Below are 16137 nucleotides of genomic sequence, written 5' to 3'. Positions count from 1 at the left end.
TAAGTGAGGCCTATGGGTTGCGGGTGGCGCTGTGGTCTAAACCACCGAGCCTCTTGGGCTTGCTGATCAGAAGGTTGGCGGTTTGAATCCATGTGACGGAGTGAGCTCCCGTTGCTCTGTCCCAGCTTCTGTCAACCTAGCAGTTCGAAAGCACACCTGTGCAAGTAGATAAATAGGTACCACTGCGGCGGAAAAGTAAATGGCATTTTTGTGCGTTCTGGCACTCGTCCTTTACCTTATAAGTGGGGCCTGGCATTGAAAATAGCTTTTAGAATGAAACTTTCATGTTCCGGTGTTCAGCTTTTATTGTAGTGCGGGAAAGTAGTCGGTGTTTGCGAAGACTTTTATTTCAGCATAAGGGTTAGAATATGCTCTGTATACTAGTTGAGTGGCAGGTGAAACACATGCTGGAAGAGAAAGAAATGTCTATTGGGGGGACATGTTATGCTTAATTTAGGCTTACGTGCTTTTACGCACACACAAAATATTTGGCTGTTCCTGTTCCATAACTGTGGGTTCAGGAACTCTCAATACAGAAATTCTGGGCTAAGCAGAATTGCTGGTTACTGCACAGCCTGGGAGCATAACGATAAGTGCAGCCGCACACTTAGAAATCTGCTTAATCAAGACTGCGTAAGGAGATGCCTCAGGGCTGTACTGTACCATTCATTGCACTGCAGGTTCCACAACCCTTCACTCCGGAAAAAGGAGCCAGCTGGCTTTGAATTCTGTGTTCTTGACTTCAGTAGTAGAGAGGACAGTACCTCTGTAGCTAAAGTCAAGAAGAATTGTGTGGAGAAGGGGTGCAGACATTCAGTACCAAATTATTTTCCCCCTCCAGCAGCGTGCGTTCTTGGAGATGTTAACATGCAAGTATTCCCAAGGCTGCCTTTCCTTCTTGGGCACATGCATGTGGAGGAGGCCTTATATGAAGAACGGGGTAAATTCAGCTTGGCGTTCTTTAAGTGTAGACGTGCTTCTAGCTGTCACAGAAAATCTTCCTTCCCTGAATCCAGGGATGTGCCCTAAGTGTGCAAAATAATACTAGACTTCTCACAACCTGCCAGCCTATCAGCTGTATGCCTGGCTTTTCTGGAGCTGATCTAAAAAGGGTGGGAAACTTCAGCCTGTGGGCAGGATGTGACCCACAGCCAGGTTTCATTCAACCCTCTGGGACGAAGACCCACTCTTGGATTTGATTCTACACACTACTGGATTGTAGCCTCTGCCAGGTTTCCCCTGTGCTAATAAATCCCTCACATTATTTATAATAGTTATGTCCTGTTTATAGCCCTCAAGGTTATAAAGTAATCTCTGTTAAGGGGATAAAACTGACACCTGGTTTTGTCTGTTAGATGTCAAAATATCCCATATTCAGGCTTATGTATCAAATTTCAGAATCAATCCATGGTTTAATGTTCTGGCTTTGGAACAAACTATGGTTTGAACAAACCACACTTCCCTGTATTCAGAACTGCAGTATCTTCACGTCCTTCCCTTGCACGTGGCATGGAGCTGCTGCACACAAACCTACAGGCAACACCTCCTTAAGCCATACTTTAGCATTACACCTGAACCAGATCAATGAAACAAGCTATTGCTCAGACATAAGCTATAGTTACGGTTTGTCAATCAGACACCTACTCAGTTCACACATAATACTCAGCTATACTATGAGTTAGTGTGAACAAGCTGGTGCATATTTAGAAAACGATGGCTGCTTTGTTCCTCCAGTTTCGCTGCTGCCTCTCTACCTGGAACTAAGCCATAGTTTGGCTTGGTCTTAGGTCAACCATGAGTGGTCAGCCAAGGGCAAACCTTGGTCACAGCTTGTGGTTTGTTTCGATAAAGACAAACCACATGCCAGGTTTTGCAGGTATTCCTAAACCAAACTCTGGCTTGAGATACCAGCAGAGATGCTGGTAGACAGCAGGACCAGGGAAGAATCAGAGCAGCTGTGTTATTAAATATATAATGCACCAGATATTTGCTTGTACATTCTAAAGCATAGTTAGCTTTAGTGTTATGCGCGAACCATGCTATCGTACAAAGCCATGGTTAATCTTTAACCAAGATTGGCACAATGGTTCATAAAAGAGGTCCAACCCATTATACATGTTGATGTGACCTCTTCAGTTATTTGTAAACCTCCTGGGTTTGGGATTCTGTGAACCGAAAACCTTTAAACAAATGTTAAAACAAAAAATTAACATTCGGGCTACCCAGCAATAACTAAAATACCCATTTGAAGAAACCTCCACCCCATCAAAATATGTAAGTATCTCAATGGAAAATTATTCCAAGTTGGTTTGTTGGTAGTATATATTTGCTTCTTTGCTTAAGGCTTAGCTTACGCTAACAGTATTTTGCAGCAGTGCTCCTGGGTGCAATTTCTACTGTTCACAGCCTTAGCTTCTAAGCAGTTTTGACAGCAAAATGTCACTCCATCTGCTTTTTTTGTTTTTAGCTCTGAATACATTAACTCATGGGTGGCCTACATTTTAGTAACACCAGACAAGTTGGATTTTATACCCCGTGTTGGATAAATATATGCAGTCCCTGCTGTGTTTGTGTTTTTGTTGCCCAAGTATTTCTCTTGGAATCTTAAGAATCCTGTGTTTTTGTGTGTAAAGTTTCTAGCCCTCATTTGACTGCAAAGATAATGAAACAGTAATCATTTGTCCCCAAGGCTTAAAATTCAGAATGAGCATAAGAATTACCCTAACGTGTATTACTCCTGATTTCAAAGACAAGTCTCCTAAGTTTGAAGTGACTACTACCAGATCTCTTTAAGTCAGTCCAAATGTTTGAAAGATTACTAGCACAGTCCTATATGTGTGTCTTCGGATGTAAGACCCATTTATGTCCAGTGGAGTTTACTGCCAGGTAAATGTGCATAGGATTGGAACCTTAAGTAGTTGGGTAGTCTTAAGTAGGGTGGTAGTCAGATGTTGGAGATTTGGGGTGGAGAGAGAGTGCGTGCAAAGTTAATACACATAACAAGGTCATGTTGATAAGAGGTGTATACTTCCTGAAACATGCTGAGCACTGTATGTGTGGTGCACCAAAATTCTGCACCGAGTAATGCTGTTTGGAACACCGATATATATATATATTTTTTATCGGCCTTTAGACGAAGCAGATTAAAAGTGTCTGAGAGGGCTCACCCGGTCTGGCATGTTTGAAAATGCCTGAGTATTTGTTCCCATAACTGATAGTGTGTTCAAGACGTGTTCATCAAAAGGACTCAAAGCAGAACTCCTATCTCCATAAGCAGCTCTTTACTCTTGCCATAGAAGTTGCCCCGGAAATTCCTGTATCAGAATATTATTGTTGACTGTCAGTCATATAAGCGCACACTGTCCCTTGCTAACATTGTGCAGATTGACATCGCAGAAATCCACCCCCCTTCACCTGAAACTTTGATGTGAATTTCCTTAAGGGTTAAGAAAAAATACCCTTGAATAGTTAAGAATATGTCACAGTTAATGTCGTCGTCCCCTCACACTTTCATGAAAGATCCTAGGACCTGGCCCTGACCCAGAAACCTCTAAATTGCAGGTGTTTGTGTGTGGTCTTCTGGTGGTGGGTAACAGAAAGTGATTTTGACACATGCTCAGAAGCACGATTGGTGGTTGTTTTGCATGTAGCAGAGAAAAGCTTAGTCACTGAGGACCAGATGAGAGTGTGCGGAGCCTTGGTTCAGATGAAGTTCTGGTCTTTGTGGCTTTTGGCTTTGGTCATCTCTCTCTTCTATTACAAATTCTTCTGCTCTTGTTTGGCCTGCGCTAAAGTTAGCTGGGCACATAGGAGTGAAATGAGGACACCACTGGCAGTCTCCAGCCTAATTTCCCTTGCCGTTTTGTGGAAATCAAGCAGGCCCGGGAAAAAGGGAAAAAATCTCCACGTGGCAAGTCATCCAAGTTCTCCTTGAGAGGGGGAACAAAAAAAGAAAAAGAAAAGAAAACCTAATCCCTACTGAAAATGGAATTTAATAGAAACTGAATGCAGATGCCTTGACAATTCACTGATTTCAAAACACGACTCTCCAGAAAGTAACAAGGGTTATGGCTTAAATCACCCTTTGGCTCTGAGTGTAAAAAGCATAAATCTGGTAGCCAAGTAAAGGCAATAATAAGTAATAAAATTCTAGATATATAGCCTTCCTGCAATGCATTGCTTATAGGTAACAGTCAAAAGAGCTATAAAAGTTCCATTCAAGGGGGTGGGGAAGCACAGTTCAGTCAAACTGAAATAGAATCACGGTGCAGTCCTAGACAGGTCTACTCAGAAGTAAGCCCCATTGACTTCAGTGAAACTTGCTGCAAGGCAAGTGTGTATAGCATTGCAGTGTAGTATTAGGTATTCTCACTGGCCTGGTTCTCATCTAAAACAATTGGCTTATTGTAATGTGCAGCGCTGCTGAAATCGGGCCACTTTTACCCTTTCCTTTTCCAATTTGAGAAAACAAACCACAGTGCTGGCTTAGCATTACACACGAACCAGTGCTCATGCGTCTCTTCTCTCCAAACACGTGATAGAAAGCCAGTTGCGTGTAACACTAAGCCAATGCTTGTGATGTGCACACTGTCAGCTCAGCTCAGCAAAGGTCAAGACAGGACAGGTGTAATTTGAGCAGTGTGCACCAGCACACTGCTCATTCACAGTAAACCATGGTTTGTTTCTAACCATGGCTTACCATTGTGTGTGAATGGGATCAGTGGCAGCAGCTATCCTGGTTCTCAAGCAGAGGTTCTTCATATCACCTGCTACCTGATTATTTTTAGCCGCTTAGAGGTTTCAGTGCAAAGACAGAAGTACTGTTTTTGGGGCACAGGAGGCGGGCAGGTGTGGAGGATTCCCTGGTCCTGAATGGGGTAACTGTGCCCCTGAAGGACCAGGTGAGCGGCCTGGGAGTCATTCTGGACTCACAGCTGTCCATGGAGAAACAGGTCAATTCTGTGTCCAGGGTAGCTGTTTATCAGCTCCATCTGGTACGCAGGCTGAGACCCTACCTGCCCGCAGACTGTCTTGACAGAGTGGTGCATGCTCTAGTTATCTCCCGCTTGGACTACTGCAATGCGCTCTATGTGGGGCTACCTTTGAAGGTGACCCGGAAACTACAACTAATCCAGAATGCGGCAGCTAGACTGGTGACTGGGAGCTGCCGCCAAGACCATATAACACCGGTCTTGAAAGACCTACACTGGCTCCCAGTACATTTCTGAACACAATTCAGTGTGTTGGTGCTGACCTTTAAAGCCCTAAACGGCCTTGGTCCAGTATACCTGAAGGAGCATCTCCACCTCCATTGTTCAGCCCAGACACTGAGGTCCAGCGCTGAGGGCCTTCTGGTGGTTCCCTCGCTGCGAGAAGCCAAGTTACAGGGAACCAGGCAGAGGGCCTTCTCGGTAGTGGCACCCGCCCTGTGGAATGCCCTCCCACCAGATGTCAAAGAGAAAAATAACTACCAAACTTTTAGAAGACATCTGAAGACAGCCCTGTTTAGGGAAGCTTTTAATGTTTAATAGGTTATTGTATTTTAGTGTTTTGTTGGAAGCCAGATGGGTGGGGTATAAATAAACAGATGGGTGGGGTATAAAGAATATATTATTATTATTATTATTATTATTATTATTATTATTATTATTATTATTGCGGCATATAAAGGTTGTTAAACAAATGGATAGTTGGAGAGGCCCTGGATCGAACCCAGGACTTTCAGCATATAATGCGCTTCCTTTATCACTGAGCTATGGCTAGTCCCTGACAAACTTGCCTCATCCACTTTCCATGTATGTTACCCCTCTCATCCACTCTGCTCCTCCATTTCTTTCTTGGGACTCTCCTTCCCCAGAGTCCTCTCAAGTCATTGCGTGTCTTCCATATCTCAAGGGGGCAGGGTTTTGGCTTCATCCCACGATCGGGCTTGCAGAAACCACTTTTTAAAATGAGCACATAAACTTTCACTCACCCAGAGGAACGCTGGCTCTATTTAAACTCGTCGTGCATTCAGTTTTTCCTTACTCATTTAAAGGAAATCCACAAAACACTCCTAGCTTCTAGGTTCCCAAGCCATGCAATCAACAAAATTATATGCTCCTCATGGTGAGATTCTGCAACCTAACCGTAGTAGTTGTGGGCATGTTGTGCAGCATCAAGGTCCACATCGGATGTGTGTCGCAGACTGGAGAGCGTTTTATTCGTATGTGTGGTCCGATGGAACAGAGCCTCAGACTTGGTCTTAGGAAAAGACAGCTTAGCTGTGAACTCTCTGGGTGGCCTTATAAGCCAAGCCCCTCTAGCTTTCGTACTCAATTCCCAATTTGTAAAATGAGAGCAATTCTGTCATAGGACAGGCAAGCAAACAAACAAACAAACAAACAAACAAACAAACAAACAAAAACTAGAAGCACTTCAGTCATGAAAACCGTAATGTAAACAGTTCGTGATGATAGCCACATTTTCTCCACGCACCTCCGCTCAGAAGTCTTGTTTTACTTATTTTTTTGAAACTTCTTGGCTTCGTAATTGTATTTCCAAATTTACTTCTGCAAGCGGGAGTGCTAACAAAGAGCAGGTTGTTCAGGGTTCTGACAAGAACCTAGGCATAACTCCAGAAGGAAAGGTAGCTATTCTGGGCAGCTTGCTCCCCATACGTCTTTCCCAGTCTCTTACTGTTTTCTGTACAAAGTAGTTCAGTTTGTTGCTGTTGATCTGTACTGTATGGTTAGCTGGAAGTTGTTGGTTGTTGTCTGCCACCCCCTACACCAGTTTGTCTACACACACACACACACACACACACACAGCACCACTCTTTCTCCATCTGTGCTGAACAATGGAAATCTCTCCTATGCTTTGCACATTGATTTTGTGAAAATACTGTAGCCCTAAAAAGAAGCAAATACGCTAACCATGGATTTTCTCTTTTGACCGTCTCACCTAGAATTTGCTCTTACTGGCAATGGCTCTCCAGCTACCCAGCCTTTCTTAAACTGGGGAGGTCATGATTCTCAGGGCTGATCTTTCCATTAGGTGAATGGTTGCAACAGCCTCAGGTGGCAGGTCTGGGAACAGCCGTCCAATCCACTCCCCCAAGCTTACTTCTACTGGCTAGCCCAGGGGTCGGCAAACTAAGGTCCGTGGGCCGGTTCAGGCCCAATTGCCTTCAGGATCCGGCCCGTGGACCGTCCATGGATCCGCGTGGGGGTTCTGTTCGGTTGGGCTGCACCATTTTCCCCCTGGTGCCATTCCTTTTCCCCCTTCTGCCTCCCACACACCACGGCGGCACCTCCTCCCTCCCTCCCTCCTCCTGGCTTCTCCCCACCCTGCCTAGAGGAGGAAGGGGGCTGGGCTGAGCTGGCTGAGCGCCATTTTAAGCAGCCCCTCTCCAGAGCCAGGCCTTTCACGCCACTCATCCCCCCGCCGCTGCCACCCTGGTGCTCCTGCGGGCCAGAGAGCGGAGCGGATGAGCTCGCTCTGCCTACTCACGAGAAGCAGCAGCGGTGGTGGTGGTGGCAGCCCCTGGGAAGCTAAGCGCAGCGGCTGGGGGTGGGTGGGGAGGAAGACTACTTGCCCCCCTCGTGGGATATTTTATAGTTACTATAACTTTGCAAACATTTTTTCTTCTGGTTCTTGGCATTGTTTTTTGCCACTGCAAAAAAACTTTCATGGGATGCTTGAAGGCGGAATCCAACCCACCCCCAGGTCCTCTGTAGTGTGAAGCAGGGAATGATGAGATGATGTGAGAGGTCCTATCTGGCACTGCAAAATAGCGTGAGCTGGGTGTGGGGAGGACTGCTGCCAAAGAAGCAGTGGCAAAACAAACAAAAGTCAGCGGCAAGGGACAGGGTGCTTCAGCACTGCTAATGCAGAAGGGATGAGGAAGAGCAGGAGCAAAGTCAATGGTTGCTCAGACAGCTCAGTCGCATCAGCCCTGGCATGGATTGAAGTTGGGATCATCTTGATGCAAAGGGTGTGTTCTGCCACTGAGCTACAGTCCATCGTATAAAGAAACACAACTGTTGGTTGCACACCACAAGATACTCCCCTGTTTGTTTCCTAATCACATTTCTATACTACTGTGTATTTTGCCAAGATTTCGGCTTTTGATTTATGTAGATGCATAAATTAACTCAGAAGTTGAGATAAGGTTAGTCCTTCTTGCATTATCAGATGCGCTTGGCTCTACAGGCTGACGTGAAACACCCAGAACCCTTAACCACTTTGTGTGTGTATTGTTAACTTCTCTTGAGTGCAGCCCTTTGTGGGAAAGTGTTGCTCAGTTTGAAATCTAATATAACCAAAGTTAAGAACGCTTGCAGGTTTGCAAAATCCCTTACAAGTTATTCCTTCCCTTCTTCCAATGGCTTTAACCACAGTTAAGGTTTATATCCGAACTGACCATGAGCTAAAAGTTCTGTATCCATACCAGTATTAAGACAACCTCATATGGTCGTATATCAGAATTGTTATTCTCTTGTTCCTTGTTCATTTCCCCCAGTACAGCTCTGCTCATACAACTCTTATTGGCCTTACTCAGACATCATACTAAACAATGGCTATGAGACATGAATGAGCCTAATAATTTTTTTCAGAGATCATGCGCTCCCCTCTCCTGTGTGGCTAGGAGTTCAGAATTTCTGCCTTTATGTAACCACAGTATGTCAGAATATCCATACTGAGTTTAATATTAACTGTGGTTAGTTTAAAACAAACTTCAAACCACAGTTTCTTAAGCTGGCTTGTTTAACCATAGTTAATGTTAAACATGGTTTACAGGTTTGGAAGATGTGACAAACCACACGAGAAGAGGCACTGCCATCTTTAAAGGCAGTAGCCCCCCCCCCCAAATAAATAAATTGTGTGCCTGAAAATTACAGCACATGACTTCAGGAAAGAAGTCAACAATGACTTGAATCATGATGGCAGTTGCAGCAAACATATCTGAGCTTTGTAAATACTCCATCTCAGCACTGTAGAGCAGGCATTTATCACCAAAATCCCTTTTCATTTTGCCCACTGACTGGTTCTGTGAAACCTGGAAATTTGCATACTCCTAATGCAGCTTTGATATCATCTAGTAATAGGTGTGCCATTTTGCCTCCTACTTCTGCCTAAAGCACATCAAAGCAAGTGCCCTTTCTTTATCGACTGGTTCTGCAAGTTAATAAAAAGAAGAGAAGTGGGGGCTTTTAACTGGGAATAACCACCCTTCAGATGGGCTCTTAAAAATAAAAATTACACAGGCAGTATTTGGCTTAGCTATACCTTAGTTCCTTAGTATTGGTCTGCGGTGAAACAAAAACTTGTTTTGCATCCAGAAGATTTTATTGCTTTATGGGTGTTATAAACAGCACTGTGTGTTTGCAGTAGGCACTGCTAAGTAACAAGAGAGCTCTGCTATTTGTAGCACAGTGAGAGTTAGTGTGACAAGTGTATGGTAATGACAGCAATGAGCCAGGTAGCCCCTGATTTGAATCTCACCTTGGCAAAGCAATTCAGTAGGTGCTCTTAGGCTAGTCTCATCTCTGAGGACTTGAGTTAGCACTGACCCAGGGCTCAGGTAATGGTGACGGTGGTTGAGCTCAGAGTGCCTTTAATGAACTCCTTAAACTCCTCCCCTTGAACTTGCCTCCCCCAGTTTAAGCCAAATCATCTTCACTCTGTAGCCTTCTAAGAGCAGTACAGTGGTACCTCGGGTTAATAACTTAATTCGTTCTGGAGGTCCGTTCTTAACCTGAAACTGTTCTTAACTTTAGCTAATGGGGCCTCCTGCTGCTGCTGCGCCGCCACTGCACGATTTCTGTTCTCATCCTGAAGCAAAGTTCTTAACCCGAGGTACTGTTTCTGGGTTAGTGGAGTCTGTAACCTGAAGCATATGTAACCCGAGGTACCACTGTATCAAGAGAAGGCCGAAAAATAGGTAAATGTGCCAGTCTCCCAACCACCCAGTAATTTCAGAACTGCTTCAGCCAACCAGTTTCCAAGCAAGGTTATCTTCTGGCTAGTAAGCAAACTTTGCAAAAGTTATGTTTGGAATTGCCACCTCAAGGACACAGGCTGTTGGCTTCTGTTGTTACAGTGCAAAGATAAAATATTTTCCGTACAAAATAAATAATATTCTGCTCAGAAAGGGGAGTGGGGTGAGGGGAGATGGGGCAAGGAGAGTTCCTCTGGTAGCCTGGTAGCAATAGGGCAGAGTGTCCCGATGTGTCATTCCTGGTAGCCAAGTGTTTTTCCCTTTTGATAACACGGATTCTGGAAAGTGGAATGGGTACAACCCACCATGCAGTTCTTCACTCCCCTGATTGATCAGGAGCTACATATGTGGGGGTTATGTTCTGGGGGCCGCACCTAAAGGCAAATCCCGTATAGTCAAAACCAGTTGGGTTCAGTGGTGGGTGGAATTGCCAGAGTCATTTTCCCCAGAACCTTGCCCCCTTTCTGCCTATTTTATTTTACCACCAGCATAAAGCTGAATGTGCACAAGTTAAAATGCACGCAAGTTGCAAACTTACTGTAGCTGCAGTTCATTTGAATCAGATGTGCAGAGGAGAACTCTCCAGTGGGAGTGCGCCCAAAATGTGTTTGCCAGGCTTTGGAGTTGCTTGCAAGGTATAAAATGGCAGATATGTTTTGAATCCTTGCTGTGATCAAAAACTTCCATCTTGTAGCTCCAGAGCACCCCGACCTCACGTCCACAGTTCATAAATGCGTAGCATCTGAATGTTATTATTTTTCTGAATTAAACTGCTAACATTTGAAAATCAAAGAGGATAATTGAGATGATGCCGTCAAGATAACAAAAGCATAGATTTTAGTATCTGTATTTATTCCAGCTATATTTCTGAATATATACTTTATGTTTAAAGCGGCATTGATGTTCAGCGTTGCCTGTGCTACAAGCATGGACAGTAGATGAAAGTCTTCCTTATACTCTGTACATTTTTATGTCCGGTTTAGCTTGCAGGCGAGGTATGCTTGTTAGATAGTTTAATTGAGTTATGCAGCAGTCAGGCTTGAGCAAAACATAGCCTAATTTGCAGTCCAGCTAAGGTTCTGCACAGAACTCTGATGAAGGAGTTTTGGTTTTGCAAGACTTGTTTTCATTGGCTGTCATTCATGACTTTTGGCAAGGAATAATGAGCAGAATCATTTAAGGGAGTGAGGAGACTCTAGGGAGGTCATGTTGAGCAGAGCAGTGGTCATCAGCAATAAGGTGAAACAGAGGCTTAAAGATAAGGTTGGACAAAGCTTTGGGAAGCTTTAAAAGTGAGGTCAAGAAGTTGAGTACATGAAGGAAAGAAGAGCCAGTGAAAGTACAATGTCTTGGAGCCAGGCTGTAGCTCATTGGTAGAGCACTTGATTTGCAGGCAGAAAGTACCAGGGTCAACCCCAGGGAACTTCATTTTTTCATTTCTTTTAAAGGTTAGGTAGCAAATGGTGTGAAAAAGCTCTGCCTCAGGCCCTGAAGAACTGATACAAGAACTGGACTCAGTTGACAGGTCCTTTGACAGATACATGGCATCTTCCTAGGTTCCAGGGAAGGGATTTGGGGGAAGGCGTTGCGTGGTCTGAGAGACTGGAGAGGTGGATGATTTTGGCAGTGGCGTTTTGGATAGAGGTGAGATGATAGAAATGTGAAAATGGGAGGGCCAGAAAGGAGAAGGGCCAGAAAGCAGTAGGCAAGATGGGAGCTGACTAGCACAAAGAACCTGAATTTTAGCCGAGAGGAGTGGGTGGGTTTTAATTATGTTGCGTTCTTGAATAGGGAGATGCAATGTGGTTTGGCAACTCTTTTGATGTGGTGGAGGGCGAAGGAGAAGAGAAAAGCCGTGGAGAGAGGGGAAGGAAATGTGAACATTTTAGCCTTTCGGCTTTCAGCTTGTGCCATCTCCTTGAAAATACATGCAAGATATCACACGAGGCAGCAGAGGTTTAGGATTGGAGTCTTCTCCTGGATGGGCTACCTTCCCAGGTTGATGAGCCCAATCTGTGCCTCATTTCCCTCTGCAGCACATTGCCAGAGCCTGCCTTCGCATGCAGGGGAAGTCCTTAAGTCATTGAAGGTTTGAGGCCCATCAGCTACCCTCACATGGTTTAGCTGGCCAGTTAAAACCATTCCCAGGGTGTGGCCGCTGTCACATGCTTACAGCTTCTAGGAGCCACAGGTGATAGCTGTGGGGAACAAAGATGGACAAACTAACCCAGAAGGAGCCTAAGGTGTCCCCCAGAGGTATTACCCCTCCCCAACACCCCATACATTCAATAATCTGATACTATCGTCATTATATATATTTTGTTCATTCCCCCCCCCCCCGCTCTAAATGAGCTTTTTATTTTTTGAATGTTGCCTTCTACTTTCTTTAAGCTTCTGTCTATCACAGCATAGCTTACTGCTGGGTGTTCGAATACTAACTAAATGTTGGGTTAATCTGCTGAAGTCTAGCTGAGACTTGCCTTGTTCTCTACTGTGAGCAGAGAGCCCAGAGCCTTTAAGCTCTCCTGCGTGGGTGTGGTGGACAAAGGTGAATTTCTAAGTGTTTCTGTAACAAAGCAACGGGTGTGGCGCCAATATCTTAGAAGAGACACGGAGTATATCCTCCGCACTGGCCTTTTATTCCTTGGAGGGGCAGCCTCCTGCGGCGACTACTTTGTGTTCTTCCAACCGGTGGCAAAAATAGTTAACTACATAAAGAGACGGCGTGATATAGGAACTTCCCTCTTTAAGATACCTCACTGGGAGATGTGGTGCCTCTCTGGCATGCAGCAATTCACATTGCTAGGAGAGTAAACTTCATGGGGGGGGTGCAGTTTAATTGAGGAGAAGGAAGCCCCTCCTGAGAGCACTTAAGTGAGGAAAGGAAATCTTTCCCCTAAACAGGGTTCCTGATAACAGTGTTCATAAATACCACGCTTTCATTCGTCATACTCAACGTCAATAAAACAGCTGTTTAAGCAAATCTTTACATTTCTGCTTGTGAATTTGGACCAGTCCATGGAATAACCCCCCACTTTTTTTTTATCCTGGTTGTTTTCCAGCAATCGTTCTCCAATGAAGTCCATTGTGTTGAAGAAATTTTAAAGGTGAGTGTATCTGCCTTTGGTTGGTGTGTGCTTTAAGCAACAGATGTGGGCAGCAGAACCATTTATTTCTGCTGTGTAAAGGAAGGAATTGCTTGTTTTTTTCTGTGGCTAGCTACAGGGTGTGAATTCAAAGGTTGTTTGCTTTGGATGAACAATAAAGGTTTCCTTTGAAATGCTTCAAACTACCCAACCTGAATGTTTCTGGGCAATCCTTGTAATAGGTCTGAAACAAAACCATGTGTTTCATATTTTCTAAATTGCTAGCCCTAGATAACATACTGTATGTAGATACGACCTTTGTATGCTGTGAAGTTCTGTGGGTGGTTCACGATAAATAAGCAACCATTTGAAATTTAAAGTAAAACATTTTTTTAAAGAAACACTTTTTTAAAAGGAACAGGAAGAAATTTAGCCGTGAGTTTTGGTTTGTTGCAAGATCTCATTTTCAACTGCATCCTCAAAATTAAAAGCACATAAAAAAACAAACAGAGGCCCAGACCATCTGTATTTTAAAAAAAAGATCTAGGTGAACAGAAAGTTACCGAAAAGGCTACAAAGATGGGCATCCCGTGAGCCTAACTGAGAAGGTTATTCCATAACTGGGGTGCTGCTGTTGAAAACACATTTCCTAGAGGTTATCCACTTCATTTCGTTTGGTGGGGGCACCGAAAGCAGGGCCTCTGAAGAGGTTTGTGTAGGTCTGTATGGCCTTTAAAGTAACCTGGTCCATAAAGGCATTTAAAAATTTAAAAGGCCAATGCCATTTAAAGTGTTGAAACCACCACGTTAAATTGGGCCCAGAAACAATCTGAGAGCTAGTACTATGTGGTTGTGTACATATTGTACCTTGAAAGCACATTGCCCGCCTCAAAGAATTCTGGGCGCTGTAGTTTTACCCCACACAGATTAATAGTTCCCAGCAAAAATTCGCAAACTATCGAACTTCTCCCCGATAAGGCTATTCCATAACTGCTATTGAATACATACTTTCTCTAGGGTCCCTCACACTGCAACTTTTTCTAGTTTGTGCCATTCTAGTTTGTGTATTATTAGCAGAAGCCTTTTCCCCCCTCCCTTTCCCCTGCTTGGGAAATAGTGGACACATGCATTTTAAAAACAGCACTGTATACTCTATACCTCGTAATAGCCAAAGGAAGTTGATATGGGCCTGAGGTTCAAAGCAGAATCTGAAATTCCAGTGCCCCAGTTCTGCTGCTGCTGCTGCTGCTGTTTTTAATCCACCAGTTCAGACACAGTTTAAAATTTCGTACGCAGTATATTCAAAATGATTGGTGGCAGTAGAAGGATGGGGGTACTGTGCATTTTCCTACCCCAAACCAAAGTCCTCAAATGCCAGGGAAGAACACACACACACACACACACACACACACACACACACACCGTGATAGCTGCAAGGCTCTCAGGCACCAAGAAGCAAAAACGCAGATTATAATCTTGTGCTGTCCCAGTGCTTTGGGTTTACATGTGTCTTGATGCTGGGTAAGTACAGGAAATGGGCATTAAAGACTGGTTTTCATTTTTCCCCCATTCTTTTTCTCTCTCTCTTAGGAAATGACCCATTCATGGCCACCTCCTTTGACAGCCATCCATACTCCTAGCACAGCTGAGCCTTCAAAGTTTCCTTTCCCTGCAAAGGTATAATAATAATAATAATAATAATAATAATAATAATAATAATAATAATAATAATGGTTGCTTAAATCTAATCAGTTAAACACAATAAAATGATGACCATAAATGTAATTACTGCTGAGCACAAAGTCAGTGTACTCACATTGTCCTCCAGAAGATACTCTGAAGACAAAACAATAACTTAGCAATAGTATATTTCTTTACGGTGTTCAAATAACTTTCCATTCATTATATCAGTATTCATAGTACGTCATGACGTGTTAATTGTCTTGCGATGCTCCCCTTTCTCCTTTGCTTCTTTGAAATTATTCTTCAAAGCTCAACTTCTCTGTGGAGCCTTTAACAAAGACTTTTGATCCCCATTTCTTATGGTTTTTGTAAACTACCCTCGGTTAAACTCGGTTAAAGGGTGAAACATAGATTTCTAATATAAGTAACTGAAATAAAAGCAGTTTCTTTCCCTGTTTACCCCTGCTTTCATTTCTTTTCTGTTGTTCCTCTGTACTGATTGTAAGCTCCTTGGGGCAGAGACCTGACATCTTATCCCTCAGCGGTATTATATAAATCACCGTAGGAATTGTTTGCAACATTCCTGTAAAGCAGGCTGGTATTATCCCTGTATGGTAGATTAAAAGACTGAGAGATACTGGTGTGATTAAGGTCACCTAGTTAGTTCATAGCCAAAATGAAAGTTGAAGGTGGGAGCTTAGCTACTATTCTATGATTAAAATTTCCATTTCCCCTCTTTCTAGGAAACCCAGCATGGTGGATCAGTCATACAGAGCCAGAGTAAGTAAGAGATCTAAAAATCTATGTGTGGTTGCTTGGATACAGTCAGCTGTGTCCTGCTGTGGTTGCGTTCATTTCGACAGGGATGGAAGAGAAATTTCCATTCAAAACTTTACTGAAATGAAAGCATGTTGAACAATAGAAGTGTCCGTTGGCTTGAGCCCAGTGTTTGTCTGCTGCATACATTTCTGCACGCACTGTAAACATTCCTGTATTTGTATCTATTGTGCATTTACTTGTAAACAGAGGAAACTTTCAGAAGCAACAAAAACGACCTAATCAATTACAGTGGTACCTCCGGTTGCAAACGGGATCCATTCCGGAGGTCCGGCCGGATCCCAGGGTTTCGGCAACCCGAGGAGAAGCGGTAAACTGCTTCTGCGCATGTGCATGGGGCGATAGACCACTTCTGCGCATGCGCGTGCAGCAACATACTTCCAGGTTTGCCGCTTTCACAACCTGAAGTTTACGTTACCCGAGGGTAACGTAACACGAGGTGCTACTGTAATTGGATTGGCAGCAACTGCTCCTGGCTATCACTGCGATATGGAAGTTGAGGCAGAGCGATGAACCCATGACCATTCCAGTAGTGCTTTTTGCAAGGTT

The 16137-nt window shown here is 43.9% G+C and overlaps 1 protein-coding gene across 18 annotated transcripts in view; it reads left to right on the top strand.

The window, feature by feature from the left end:
• The window catches only part of AFF1 (ALF transcription elongation factor 1), a 144801-nt gene that overhangs the window by 89865 nt on the left and 38799 nt on the right, over window positions 1-16137 (top strand). For all 18 annotated transcript variants that reach the window (XM_083756354.1, XM_083756351.1, XM_083756361.1 and 15 more), the window contains 3 exons: window positions 13045-13089; window positions 14659-14745; window positions 15495-15531. In XM_083756354.1, coding sequence (XP_083612480.1) covers window positions 13045-13089; window positions 14659-14745; window positions 15495-15531 — 169 coding nt within the window. The remainder of the gene's footprint in view (window positions 1-13044; window positions 13090-14658; window positions 14746-15494; window positions 15532-16137) is intronic.

The sequence above is a fragment of the Podarcis gaigeae genome, assembly GCF_964106915.1.
Source record: "Podarcis gaigeae genome assembly, chromosome: 9".
Classification (NCBI taxonomy): domain Eukaryota; kingdom Metazoa; phylum Chordata; class Lepidosauria; order Squamata; family Lacertidae; genus Podarcis; species Podarcis gaigeae.
This window is presented reverse-complemented; position numbering and strand designations above follow the sequence as displayed.